Raw genomic sequence first — 14,683 nt, 5'->3', positions numbered from 1 at the left:
ATCACTTAAAATGTTTGACAAAATTCTTGAAAGAAAAGTGATGCTGAGTCACTGCGACCTGTACGATGCTGTTGACCTTGAGTTTTGGTTTAATCCTAAATTACACCAACGATCTTTCTGTCCACATAAAACAATCTAATTCATATCATGGTTCCTTTTTGATGATAACACGAGCAAAAGTAAACCTGGATGAGGCCTCTGTAGATTTTATTGATACATTCATATATTATTTGCAGGTGAAAAGTGTTAATTTCCAACTGAGTGACTCTAAATCTCTCAATGAGAAGTTCGGCTCCCTCCTAACTTTGATCACGTCCACTCCCGTCTTCTTGGATTGGCCCTTAAATGTCACCGTGTGTTCACAGTGAAACAAACTGACATTTGCCGGATGTTTCACAGAACCGATCAGTTCACCCTCACGTAGAAACCTACAGCATTTTGTTCCTTTCATTTTTCATCATCTTTGATTTAACGGAGTCACTGAGACTCGACAAGAGAAAAAAGGAGAAAGAGACCTGGAGAAAAGGACAAGGTCACTTTTAGAAAAAGATTTAGTGATATTTTCTAAATCAGTCTAAATCCTCCACGTGGTAGTTTGATCTTTAAACTAGAATATCACTCAGTCAAACTCATACTTCTACAAATGCCAATTCCATGATTATCCTAAGAAACCACATTTAAATTCACTAGATTCGGGTTCTTATTTACCATAAGATCACTAAATATGACTGATCCTTTTTCATCAAGATCCATGAATTACTCCCAGGAAACTGGTGAAATTGTAAAAACAATAAAAAGCCCTCTCTTGCAACGTTAAAGAAAGTGAATATATAAAATCCCTGGATCTTTTCCCTTATACAGACACATCCCAAAATTTGATGGGTTATTTCTTATCTGTTAAGTGGTTTTCGTGTGATGCTGCTGACAAACAAACAAACACGCCAGCAAACCAACAGGCAGGGACGACCTCTTTGACGGTTAAAAAAAACTAATTAACCGTAAGTGTACAAACATCTCTCTACTGACAAAATGAGTAATTGTACAGAAATGCTCAAAATTATTCATAAGAGCTTTTTATTTTAGTTTGACTGTGACACGGAAAGAAAATCAAAAGCAGTCACTGCAACAATTACTGTAGAAACGTTGATTTACTGTGTTGAGTATTTTAGAAGGAAAAACCAGAATGTGTGTCTTATTGATATAAAGAAGCTTTGTGTGATTAAAAAAACAAATTCTAACACGTTTGTCACGTTTCAATAGGATTTCACTTGTTTGTGGTTTGTGTGAAAATGAGCAGAAGGAAGAATGTGAGTGAGCCAGAGAAGTGTTTGTCAAAATATACTGATCTGTATATTTGACTGGGATATGAGCACCGTCCAACCACACCCCCCCATCGCCCGCCGCATGTCACTGACAAACTGGACCTTTAACCCTCACCCTCCCTCCTTCCCTTCTTTCCTTCCCTTCTTTCCTTCCCTTCTTTCCTTCCCCTCCGATCACGCAGCGAGGAGTGAAGCCCAAAAAGGTGCTGCATGTTTCTCTAACCTCGGTACAGTTGTGATGTTATGAAGATGAGTGTCGTACCCGTGGCTCTGATTGGCCTCTGTGCTGCATGGCAACAAGGCCCCACCCCTCATTCACCCATGAGTCCTCTCAGCTCACCGCACCTCCATCCCCGGTCCCGTCACAATAACTGCTCTGTGTTCATGTGAGAGCGAATGGAACGCCACTGGAGAGAAAGTTGATGCCCGTGTTGTGCGTAGCGTCACGTCCACTCGACCTCTGTCACCTCACCGTGCTCTCTGCTCTGGTCTGTCTGCACCGGTGCAGCTCAGTGTCCGTCTGCTTTCTGTGCATTTTACAGCATGTTGCAATAACACAGTGAAATGGAAAAAAATGGCTTTGTCGTCATGGTTTCCCAAATTCCCTGTGTCACACAGACGCAGGTTTAATTAGCTGTAGTTAAGTGTCTATGAAGGTATAGAAAGTTTCTGATGAGATATTTAGAGGCTCTGGGAGATTGTATGAAAAAGCAGCTGAAGGCTTCACTGCACACGTTTGTTTCCCCATATGACTTGTTCCCTCTTGTGATATCGCACCAGTTAAAATGACTGGTTTCACTGGTGATAATCAATCTCTTGATGAGTAAAAATGCTAAATATACCATTTACGTTCCTCTCAATATGTGAGGATGAGCTACTTTAAGTGTTTGTGTCATCGTAAGTTTAGTATTTTTGACTGTGGTACAACAAGTCAAGATATCACCTAACATCCTCAGGGACGTATTTATCAGTTAATCGTAAATATATCTATGAATAATTTAAGTTTGAAGCCTTCGTCCTATCATATTGAATTTGGTCTACTTTGGGAAAAATCTGTAAAACTCAAGCAAACAATGTATAGTTTGTTATTGTTGCTCTACTGCTGAAAATGTGATATAGAAAGTGTGTAGCACAAAAATCGTTGTTTAGATACAGAGAAAAAATGATGAAAACATCAAATTAAAGCATGAACAGTGGATGTATGGGTCTTTACTCCTAAAAGACATGTAGGATTTTGTTTTATTTTTTTGTACCTCAGTTGTGTCCAAGCTGTGTTAATCAGCCCCTCACAACAGCATTGACCAGTCGTTACGTCTTGTTTAAAGACGCTGTGAAATTGAATGTCCCAGTGACTTGGACGTTTCATGTTAAGCCGCGTGAGGAATCATCCCAATGTCCACGCTGACGGTCCGATGCTCTTTACCAGTCTTCCTCTTCTGACTAATACACACAGACGTTCCTCTGCTGCACTGTAGAAAATGTCAGATGGTGACCGAGGTGAAATCGTCTCCTCCCGCCTGCAGAGACCAGACCTGCAGAGGAACGATTCCCTGTCAGCTCGGGTCTACTTGATCGTCTCCTGCTCTGCACACACGCTCTGCAGGATGACTTTTAACATTGAGCCCTCGGCTCAGTTCAGTCGTGGTCTGCAGATATATACAAGGTTTAATAACACTCAACATTATGGAAGAATAAACTCTCCCTTTTAAATTGAGTGTTTCGCCATAAAGTGAAAGCACATTCCTCCGGCAAGTTAACAACATCAACCTAATGAAACCAGATTTAAATCCACTAGATCCATATTTTTATTGCTAGTCCCCTAAATGAGCCTGATCAAGATCCATGAATCACTGGCTTCTGTGAAAATGTCAAAAGATAACATTTCACATTGTTAAAGAAGGTGCTGAATAAAAAGTTCCTGCATCCGGGCACAAAATATATCAGATTATCTGGTTTTAAAATGTATTTTTATGCCAGTGATGAGTCAAACTTCACTGATCTTACACCTAAATGTTAAGTTTTTAAAATAACGACATGAACTGAAGCTGAACTCAAGCTGAGCTGAAGCTGAGCGTGTTGGGTTTTTGCTGCGTTGCTGCTTCTTGGGCAGTAATTTGATCCCCTTTTGTCCGGTGTGAGGCTGCAGAGCTGTGACCTCGGAGACCGTGATCCTCACTGTGTGTGTGCTGGGAAAGCAGAAACGTGATACAGCTCCACCCGTCCCATCCTCCTCTCTGGCTGCCTGTCTCTCCGCCTGTCTCTCTCTCTCACCCATTACTCGGTGTAGTGGAAGAAAGTGGGGATTACAGAGAGTGATTAATATTTGAACAGGACAGATTTCCCTGCAGCTGCTGTGTAATGGATACGCAAACCCTTTTTCTGTCTGGTTCAGCAGCCCGGACGCTGACGTCACTTTTATTTTCCTCATAATAAACCCCAGACTTTGATTTTTGTATGATCAGTTTTTAATTTATTACTGTTGTTCGTATATCCGCTTACACAGAAACCGTACACCGCCTGTGTTTACTACAGCCGTACTGAGTTTCATCACAAATTACTTCCGCCCATTTTCACGTTTATGACGTCAAAGTATTTGGGTTTAGAGCTCATAGCTAATCAGAGTATCCTCACTGAATTAATCCTCTTGAATCCCTCGCTCTTCCTGCTGAGCTGTTGGTGTAGGGAAGGAGATTAGTGGAGCTGAGGAAAGATATTACGATAGCTACTCAAATGATCCAGGCTTTTTAGGAATGTATTCACCCATTAAATCACTTTATTACACCAGAAACCTCTTAAAACTCGTCGGACTACGATCGGTGTTACTTCTAAAGCCCCAGAAAACCGTTGTGTTTACGTCTTACTGCATTGGGCAATAAGAGCATATTCGTGGTGAGAATAGAAATGTGTCAAACATCCAAGGTTATTCTTCCGTCTGTAGTCCAGAGCTTTGAATTGTTTTCAGTGATCGTTTTACGAACTAGTTCAAACAACATGTCGTCTGATTGCTAACGTGCTTGTAGCTGTTCTGAAGAGTCGCTCGTGAGCCTGATTGGTCTGATTTCAAAAGCCTGTTGTCATAGCGAGTGATGAGACGTGGTCACGGTGTAAATATGGAGACACAATGGTGCACGCTTTTAGCCAATGTTAGGAAGTCACCAGTTTTTAAATCAAGAAGGATGGCATTTCAAAAAAATGTAATTGATAAAAATTAAGAAAATCCATATCATGTGTGGGTCCTCTCTTTGTTTTACTCGGCATCATTATGATGAACCCTGTTAGGAGCGATCTGCAAGTGTTGCTAGGCGACGGAAAAGGCTTGCATCAGTTGCTGCTCATTTTCCCCTCTCACCTCTGTTTACCCCCCCGTTCTGTCTCACATACTCAGACACACACACACACACACATGCTGTCACCCTCCCCTCCCTGTCTGTCTGTGGTAGAGGTGGCGATGAGCGGGCGAGCAGCAGCGATCACGGGGGAAGCAGCGAGGGAGGGGAGAGGAGGAAGAGGAGGGTGCACAGTGATGTAATGCAGGAGCAGGGGACTGGCTGGGCTTGACAATCCACAATAAGCAGAGTGGGTGGGGGTGGAGGTTAGGGGAGGCGAGGCGTCTCCTATGAACAGTAGCAGGTCGGGGGCTTGCGGCAGGAAGATGCCAGAGCCCTAATTGGAGCATAAAGGAAAAGGGAGGCACCGAGCGAGGGCTCCGGCAAACGGATTATGAGAGGAACAGTGAAAGAGGACATAAAGGAGGACGATATCGGGAGGAAGGGACGGACACAGGCAGGGAGGGCGAGCCTGGGAAAACGAAAATCACAGCGGCCATTTGCACAACTGCAGCTTCTGAGGCTGAGCGGCTGCCTGTCTGTCTGAATGTTCGGCTGGAGCTGTCTGTCTTTCTGTCTCTGAGGATCGAGCATCTCTGCCTGTTTTATCCCCTGTGTGTGTCTGTCTGTCTGTGTGTGTGTGTCTCTCTGTGACTCTGTTGTCTGTTGTGTGTGTCTTCTTCTCTTGCAAATATGATGAGACAGACTCCTGCACCCCGGAAGGTACAGAACTCCATATGATCGTTATTGTCTGTTGGATATTGTTGCTGTTGTTGCTGTCACCCTTCATTTGATTTGTTGGCGGAGCCGCTGTAAAGGTCATGCTTGAAGTTTCAGTTAATCCATATTTCGTGCTTGGGTCGTTCCTGTCAAGTGATATTTGCGATTCCCAGTGAGGAAGCAGGAGTGTTCCTGCAGCTCTATTTTGATCTTTGTGCTAATTTCTGCTAATTCAGTGCCTTATTTGCTGATTTATTTCATGCCTATGCATGTGTCTGCAGGAGATTTCTTTTGTATTTCTATCTTTTATGTGTCCTCATCGTGCAGAAGCCGCTCTCTGCCGTCATCAGATCATTCCCCCCCTCGGTTGCAGGTGTAGCAAACAGGCTGATGTGAGTGGAGTGTAGTTCATTCTGTAGCACAACACCACGGCTCAGGAGGCTGTCCGGTCTTATTTTGGTACAGCTGTTAGCTCGGGCTAATTTCTGCTGAATGGACCAGCTCTAATCCAATAAAGAGCGATAACGAGCCAAAGCGATGGGCGTTCCTGAGGCGAAGCAGAGAGAGACAGAGAGAGAGAGACAGAGAGGGACAGAGAGGGACAGACAGACAGACAGAGAGAGACAGAGAGAGACAGAGAGGGACAGACAGACAGAGAGAGACAGACAGAGAGAGAGAGGGACAGACAGACAGACAGAGAGAGAGAGAGAGAGAGAGAGAAAGTAAAAGGTAGAAGAGAAGAGAGAAAGACATCAGATCTTTTTACATGAATGGAATAAGTGTCTGCAGAGACCTGGATTACATGATGTGTGTTGTTGACTAAGAAAAAAACCTTATTTCCAGTTAAATTATTACACAGATGGCAGAAATAATTTGACTTTTCTTCATATAAAAGTATAAAAATATGTATTGAGGAAACAAACCATCCTCACCAGGTCCAATATAAATAATACTTAATTATTTTCTGATAATGTATGTTTCCTGGAAAGATCCATGTAATCTGGCACCAATCATAGATGAAATAAAGACTGAATATGCCTAAACGTAAATTAAATAATATAATGAATCAACTGAAATATTATCAGAGTAATTTTTTCAGTCATTTTCTACATTGAAATACTATAATTATCTTCAATAATGTTGCAGCTCTGATTAAAATCATCATGAGGTGAGATAGTTCTGTCAACCGCTGTCTCTGAGCTTAAGGAAGGATTTTGAAGTGGAATGTAAAATACATTTTCATCACATTTAGTAAACTCTAATATAATGTTTCACACAAAAGTAACTTTACCACTTTTAGCTACTTGTAGGTTTTATTTCTGGCTGGAACATTTATACAGAGAAATCATAAATTATATATTGTTGGGACGATTGCTGAGCATAAAAAACCATGTTGACGTGACTACAAGTTGAATTTGGAAAGATTTCATAAGCCTCAACATTTCCATTTGATCTTCAAAATATGAGTTAACTGATAAAAATGAACCATAACCAGAAACAGTTGGTTTTTTCCATTGTCTCAGATTCACTGCGTTGTCCTGTACGACAATTCCTCTCAATCCTCCATCGGTTTAATGTAAACCCTCCGTGGTATTTGATTAAAACAATGTAATCCAGGTCTGCTGCACAGATTCTATAGAGATTAGACGAGAACAAACTGTGGATGTTTCCCACTGGATTTGAAAATCCTCTCGTCCTGCCGCCTGGTTTGTCTGAAACACGCGACACAGCCGCAGAACAAGTCATTATCCCTGCGCTGTCTAGTGTGCACAACAGAATTGGACTCTGATGAACCGGGTCGGTTTCCCAGAGACACAATGCCGTCATTTAGGTCACAGCGGCCGTACCAGTCTCTGTGTCCATGTCGCTGCTGAGGGTTCTGGTCACGTGGGGGGGGGGAGATGAGGCGGAGAAAGATCAGCAGGGATGTTGCATGATGATGGATTCAGCAGAGATGGGTTTTATATACGTTTTCATCAACCCATTTTATCCTCATGTCTGTGATTTCCCGTTTTTAATATGAACTCTGCCTTGAATCACTAATTCTGGCTGCTTGTTTCCCTCCCTTCCCTCTTCTCCTCCTTCGATGGCCTTTGACCTTTTCCTGCTTCCTCTCCTCCTCTATCTCTCCTCCTTCTCCTCCTTCTCCTCCTTCTCCTCCATCTTCTCCCCAGACCACGGTCAGAAGGCCCAAGGTGAGCCGATAGTCTTCAACATCCTCATCATCAGGGCTTCACATTTCTATTCGTTAGCATTATTCATCTGTGCGATCATTGACTCACTTCGTGTGTGTGTGTGTGTGTGTGTGTGTGTGTGTGTGTGTGTGTGTGTGTGTGTGTGTGTGTGTGTGTGTGTGTGTGTGTGTGTGTGTGTGTGTGTGTGTGTGTGTGTGTGTGTGTGTGTGTGTGTGTGTGTGTGTGTGTTGACAGTACATGAGACATGTTTGTTATTTTCATTAGACGATCATCACTTGTTTAATACACAGTAAACTGCAGCCTCTCACATTTAAAGTTTGTCCTCATCAGATTCTATCTCTCATGTGTTTCATCATGTGGTTTTAATTTGATTTAACGTTTTTCTTTTTGATTAAAACTCGTGTAAAGTTGCTTTTTGTTACTTTTGTTCAACTCGGTCACTTTGTTTTAATTTGCACCAGAACAGTTTCATCTGTGTTTAGGTTTGAGAATTGTTTCTGTTGCAGTTTTTTGGGGTCATCATGGAGGTCCATCGAAAGTAAATCATCTAAAAACATGGCAAGAAAAAGTACATCGCTGTAAATATCAGTTTGGTGATTTCTTAAATAGAAATTAATATTCTTAAAAAATGTTGAAACGGCAGCTTTCTTTAGTGCAGCGTCCTGAATATGTCAGGAAACAGTATCCTGGTTCCAGAAACATGGATAATGTTATAATCATGATATAGAGATGGAAACAAGCAGGTCTCTCTATGATCCATGTAAATGTGATATCCTGAATAGGAGCAAAACCCAGGATCAGAAAGCATATTCGATGAGACACATGCAACAGAGGTGAGAGCGATGATCCAGTTTGACAGAAAACAGCATTTAATCACAACCAGGTGTTGAGAGCAGCCGTTACCGTGGAGAAGACGACCTCCATCATGGCCTCCAACACATCCTTCAACAGCCATTCATACTCTGATCCTTGTTAAGAGTTAAGTTGTTCTCATTACCGTCTGTTTGCTCGGCTCTTCCAGCAGCCCAGCCGCCCTGCCGGTGGGAAGGGGGCGGCGTCCGGCTCGGCTTCGGCCTCGGCCGGAGAGATGAGCAGCAGCGAGCCCAGCACGCCGGCCCAGACCCCCCTGGCTGCTCCGATCATCCCCACCCTCCCCTCCCCGGGGAGACCTCAGGCCCCCGTGCCCAGCAAGGTCAGTGTCCAGAGTCACAGGTTGTGTTCACACCGCCGCTGACAGTGTCACAACACAGATCTCATGTTTGACCTCCAGCGTGAAGAGGGAAACGCAGCTTGTCGCTGAATAAAATCTTAAATCCGCCAGAAACTGGGATAATCCTGGAAATCTACAATTTCAGAAAACGATTTCCTTTAAATATGTGCAACTTGTAACTTAACACCTAGTTAAGATAATTACATGCAGAGGAATGACACATGGTAATGCGCCATCTTATTTGACCATTTGACACCAGCTGCGATGCAGGAGTAAAATCAGATGTGACATATTTTTGCTATAGCTTCTTTAAATATACATTTTTTGACACAGCCGTCAGTTTGTGTTCACGTCGTCCTGAGGACCTGTCGAGTCAGAAAGAGAAGCTGGAGGCCTCAACTGTGTAACGTCTCTCCAAATAGCTTCCTGTCGATTAGCGGATTATTTGTTTCATATCCAGTTCACAGATTCTGTCCTTAACTGGGCTGGAGAAAGTTCAATGTCATTCTTTTGTTTTTAATCATCAATGTATTTCACAGAGTTGTTAGAACGACAGAAATCATCTGAAGAGACAGATGTGTAGTATAATATATTATTGATATTTAATATATGTGTAGTATATCTAGTGTATATATTGAAATGACGAGGGCCTGAGGAACACCAACAGTACATATTTATATTAGTTTTAAAGTTATAATAAGTTAATGTTTTTGATGCCTGCTGGTGTTTTGATTAAAAGAAAGTGAAGTTGAATTCTAGAGGATGTGTGAACTCTCCGAAATGAGACCGAACCGCAGTGGATGAAGTGATTAGTTCTCACGTGCAGCTCAGTTAATCCCGATTAAGTGTCCACACGTCCGTGCTCCTCATTGTCTGTGAGCTCTTTGTTCATCGGGAACATGGGTTGAATCTCTCGTGTGTCGTCTGAGCTGATGATGGAGACAACACACGTCACATTTCTTGGATTTTCACATTCTGAAAAAAACAGCTGCCATATGGTGTTAAATTATAAAGCAGATACAATCCATCTGATTTGTATTTCCCCCCCCCCCCCTCAGGAGGATGTCACTATGGAAACGCAGGTGCAGTGAAGTGGTGTGATGTTTGGCACTTGATGTTGAAGTGTTGTTTTTCCTCTCTAACATTTTAACAAGCTGTAAAAAAGGTGTGACTGTTAGACTTGATCGTGGTGTGAGGTTGTTCCGTCACATGCAGAGTGACTTCACATGTAGCAGGGTTGAATTAAGAACTCCTGTTAATTGCTGTGTGGTTTATGTGTGTGTGTGTGCGCGTATTTAAGTGCATCCTCTCCGGTTCAGGCATGTGTGTGTCGTTCTCCTCTCTACAGGTGAGTTTTGTGCATGGCAGGTGAAATTAAAGCTTTGTAACACATGAAGAGACACGGAGACGCTTTCATGTTTCACAGAAAAAAACCCTGAGGAATGTGAAACGATTAAAGGAACATTAACATAGAAAATGGAGCAGGGTTAAAGCTTTCCCTTCATTAACTTGTGATTATTTCAGTTTCCTGCACCTGACATATATGTTACATCAAATTAAATCCAACACAAATCCTCCATTTTCAAATGTCGTCCTCTCCTCCATATGGGCGTCACACAGGAGGAGGAGGCCCTCCGTGGTCAGGTGAAGGACCTGGAGGAGAAGCTGGAGACGCTGAAGATGAAGAGGACGGAGGACAAAGCCAAGCTGAAGGAGCTGGAGAAGCACAAGATCCAGCTGGAGCAGCTGCAGGAGTGGAAGACCAAGATGCAGGAGCAGCAGGCCGAGCTGCAGAAACACCTGAAAGAGGCCAAGAGGGTAAGAGGCTGCAGATGGATGAGTGGATGAGGGGATGGATGATCGAGGTTGATTGATGAAGACGTCAGTCGATGATTGTAAATGGCTCCACAAACAAAAAAACAAATGACAAGATTAAAGCTGATGAAGATGAGGGTAAATAAAAACAATCTTTTAGTGTAAACTGGTTCTGGCAGATATTTAGAGAAGTGTGTAACAGTAACATGTTAACAGAACCTAACTATGTACTAAAGACATGATGTTGGATAAAAAGTTTTTAAAAGATAATTATATTTGATAATTTGTGCTTTTCAATATGTTTTTAATCCAATAATATCGGGGTGGAGGAACCTCTTAAATTCGACTAATATGGGACAAAGCAAGATGAATAAAGTTATTTGAAGATAAATGGCAGAACAGCCATTCACACCCATTCAGCAACAGCAGGAACACAAATATATTTCCACCTTTTTAAATGAAGAATTACCATAAAATGTCCATTTCATAGATTTGTTTCTATGACTCGTTTCTGTAGGAGGCTAAAGAGGCGATGGAGGCGAAGGAGCGGTACGTGGAGGAGATGTCCGACACTGCGGATGCGATCGAGATGGCCACGCTGGACAAGGAGATGGCCGAGGAGCGAGCCGAGTCTCTGCAGCTCGAGGTCGACTCTCACAAGGAGAAAGTGGACGAGCTCACCATGGACCTGGAGATCCTCAAGCATGAGATCGAGGAGAAAGGTACTGAGGGGAATTCAACTGGAAATGAAAGGTCTCTAAATGGGAAGAGGGGATTTGTGAGAGAACATGAAGAAACATCGAATCTCCTGCATTTGTTTTATATCATTTGTCAATTTCATTCATGACAACAGAAAACATTGTACACAGATAAAGTAGATGTCAGTGTAAGTGTGTGACCCTGTGTCTTTGTCGCAGGTTCAGATGGGGCTGCCTCCAGTTACCATGTGAAACAGCTGGAGGAGCAGAACGGCAGATTGAAAGAAGCACTGGTCAGGTGGGTTTCACTTTCATCCTCTCCTCCACTTCTCCACCGGGGCCACACACCATGCACTGCTGTCATTCACGATGCTTCTAATTCCTTGACTCAGGATGCGAGATCTGTCGTCGTCGGAGAAGCAGGAGCATGTGAAGTTGCAGAAGCAGATGGAGAAGAAGAACGTGGAGCTGGACTCTCTGAGGAGCCAGAAAGAGAAGCTGCAGGAGGAGATGACGGTGGCGGAGAGGACCATCGACGAGCTGAAAGAACAGGTCGGCGCTCCCGCTGTGTGATCAATACAGACTGCTGCCTCAGTGGTGCCGCAGCTTTGCAGTGACATAAATTACTGTGCTGATGGTGCTTGTGATTCAGGTGGACGCAGCCCTGGGAGCAGAGGAGATGGTGGAGACTCTGACAGAGAGAAACCTGGACCTGGAGGAGAAAGTCAGGGAGCTGAGGGAGACGGTCACTGACCTGGTGAGTCTGAAGAGTCACCGGGCGAAGAGGCAGACGTGCTAACATCTGAACAGCTGAACGAAAACACAACGCTGATGCAGTTCTTATATTTAAAGATAAAAATACATCAATCAAAATCCCCCCCCTTCTTCCTATATGTATTAACAGGATGAGGTCAAACATTCTTAAAGTTTGCTGACTCATTTCATTATTGATATGGACCCGAGTCATTAATATGCATGTTCTGCCATCTAGTGTTTGTTCCCACTGTATTAATTATTGAGTTGACCTTGATCAGAACAACTGAGTCACAATAGAAGTTTTAGATATTTCACCATATAGACGGCGTCCGGAAAGTGAAGCCAATGGGGAAGTGCCTGAAACCTGCACTTCCTCAAATGACCAGTAGGGGGCGGTAAACTTTTTTCTAAGGAGTTCATGGTCTCAGTCTCTAGTTTCAAGTCTTCTTCGGTACAGCACGATTGTTTTTGTAGATTCTGGTCCCAGACAGAGTCGGCACGGCATAGATGAGCATCATGAAGCAGGACTACATTCATGTTAGCAAGGTGTTCCTAATAAACTGACAACTGAGTGTTCAGGGTGAGCAGTGACGACGTCAGGGCCACTTGCAGAAACCAGATTATCTCTGGAGCTACCGGACAGAAACACCACAGCGATGATCCGCCACACTCTGACCTTTATCCAAACAAAGGTCATCAAATGATTTCAGTAACGTTCTGACCGTGTGTGTCGGTCGTGTCCGTCCGACAGGAATCGATCAACGAGATGAACGACGAGCTGCAGGAGAACGCCAGAGAGACGGAGCTGGAGCTCAGGGAGATGTTGGACCTGGGAACATCGAAGGTCCGAGAGTCTGAAAAACGCGTGGAAGCCGCTCAAGAGACCGTCGCAGATTATCAGCAGACCATCAAGAAGTACCGCGAGCTCACCGCTCACCTACAGGTACAGGAAGGAATCACATAGTTGCATCATACATGGTTTCACTGGACGCTCTCTCCCTAATCTGCCTGTTGCTTTTCGCTGCAGGAGGTGAACAGGGAGCTGACGAGCCAGCAGGAGGCGTCAGCGGAGCTGCAGCAGCAGGCGCCCGCGGAGCTGTTTGACTTCAAGATTAAGTTTGCAGAGACGAAGGCCTACGCCAAGGTCAGAAACTGTAACAGCTCTCAGGAGAGTGACAACGTGAAAATATAACTCAGTACCAGACGGAAAGTCCTTCCTGCTCGTGTGCGGCTGTGAGGAGCCACAGTTAACGTTCACACCCAGTGTGAGCTGTCAGTTGTTTTCCTCTGTCTGTGTCCAGGCCATCGAGATGGAGCTGAGGAAGACGGAGGTGGGTCAGGCCAACAGACACGTTTCTCTTCTGACCTCCTTCATGCCCGAGTCCTTCCTTCGCCACGGTGGAGACCACGACTGCATCCTGGTGCTGCTGCTCATCCCCCGGCTCATCTGCAAGGTAAACGCCACCATGACGGGTCAGTGGCGAGGAGGAGGAACGGGAGAGAAATGAAGTCGGAGGGATGACGGAGACATTTTTTTCTAGATTTAAAAACAATGTCAAGTTACAGAAGATCCTATTTTTTCAAATATCTGTATTTATTTGTACTGGATCTGATTTTTACATGAATATAGAAAGTGTCATTTACTGTCACTCAGTTTTGTGTTTGCTTGCAGTTCAAGTATCTGTTTCTTCACCCTGTGATTTGTGTGTTCAGGCTGAGCTGATCAGCAAACAGGCCCAGGAGAAGTTTGACCTGAATGAAAACTGTGTGGAGCGAGCCGGACTGAAAGGCGCCGTCGGGGAGCAGCTGAGCTTCGCCGGTGGTCTGGTTTACTCGCTCAGCCTGCTGCAGGCCACGCTGCACAAATACGAGCAGTGAGTTTCACTGTGTGCTTGTCTATATTTACTTTTGTGTTCTTGAATTAATCCAAACAGTATACATTTCAAGTAGTATAAGTTAAACGTACTTATTTTGTTTCAAACCACCCAACTCACTTTATTTTCCAGTTTCTCCAGTTTTGAGCACGAGACACAAAGAATAATCTTCCTCACGTGTGTGTGTGTGTGTGTGTGTGTGTGTGTGTGTGTGTGTGTGTGTGTGTGTGTGTGTGTGTGTGTGTGTGTGTGTGTGTGTGTGTGTGTGTGTGTGTGTGTGTGTGTGTGTGTGTGTGTGTCAGAGCTCTGTCTCAGTGCAGTGTGGACGTCTATAAAAAGATCGGCGCTCTGTACCCTGAGATGTGCGTCCACGAGCGATCGCTGGATTTCCTCATTGACCTGCTGCACAAAGATCAGCTGGACGAGACGGTCAACGTGGAGCCGCTCACGAAGGCCATCAAATACTATCAGGTACACACAGACAGACACACCGACACACACACACACACACAGACACAGACACACACAGAGCAAAGTAAGTGATGTAGAAAATGACTAAAGTTAAGTTTCTGCTTCTTTCCGCAGCACCTGTACAGTATCCATCTGGCAGATCAGAGTGAAGACTGCACCATGCAGCTCGCCGATCACATCAGAGTGAGTAACAACACAACTAACAGGCTGCGAGAGAAAAAAGATCCCATGAACAACGGGAAAAGTTATATTCGACTTTTTCTGCTTCCCTTTGGAGCAATTAGCTTGTGTGTGAA

At 44.0% G+C, this 14,683-nt stretch overlaps 1 protein-coding gene across 14 annotated transcripts in view; it reads left to right on the top strand.

The window, feature by feature from the left end:
• The window catches only part of dctn1b (dynactin 1b), a 35,242-nt gene that overhangs the window by 12,117 nt on the left and 8,442 nt on the right, over positions 1-14,683 (top strand). For 5 of the 14 annotated variants that reach the window (XM_034576746.1, XM_034576755.1, XM_034576747.1 and 2 more), the window contains exons 5-19: positions 1,505-1,549; positions 5,354-5,371; positions 7,543-7,563; positions 8,585-8,755; positions 10,394-10,591; positions 11,106-11,310; positions 11,506-11,584; positions 11,679-11,838; positions 11,939-12,043; positions 12,794-12,985; positions 13,070-13,186; positions 13,344-13,496; positions 13,756-13,916; positions 14,219-14,387; positions 14,502-14,570. In XM_034576746.1, coding sequence (XP_034432637.1) covers positions 1,505-1,549; positions 5,354-5,371; positions 7,543-7,563; positions 8,585-8,755; positions 10,394-10,591; positions 11,106-11,310; positions 11,506-11,584; positions 11,679-11,838; positions 11,939-12,043; positions 12,794-12,985; positions 13,070-13,186; positions 13,344-13,496; positions 13,756-13,916; positions 14,219-14,387; positions 14,502-14,570 — 1,863 coding nt within the window. The remainder of the gene's footprint in view (positions 1-1,504; positions 1,550-5,353; positions 5,372-7,542; positions 7,564-8,584; positions 8,756-10,393; positions 10,592-11,105; positions 11,311-11,505; positions 11,585-11,678; positions 11,839-11,938; positions 12,044-12,793; positions 12,986-13,069; positions 13,187-13,343; positions 13,497-13,755; positions 13,917-14,218; positions 14,388-14,501; positions 14,571-14,683) is intronic. The other 9 variants (XM_034576751.1, XM_034576750.1, XM_034576748.1 and 6 more) reach the window with 9 other exon arrangements.

This window comes from Hippoglossus hippoglossus, chromosome 22, assembly GCF_009819705.1.
Source record: "Hippoglossus hippoglossus isolate fHipHip1 chromosome 22, fHipHip1.pri, whole genome shotgun sequence".
Taxonomy (NCBI): Eukaryota; Metazoa; Chordata; class Actinopteri; order Pleuronectiformes; family Pleuronectidae; genus Hippoglossus; species Hippoglossus hippoglossus.
Note: the sequence above shows the minus strand (reverse complement) of the source record. Positions and strands in the feature narration are given on the sequence as shown.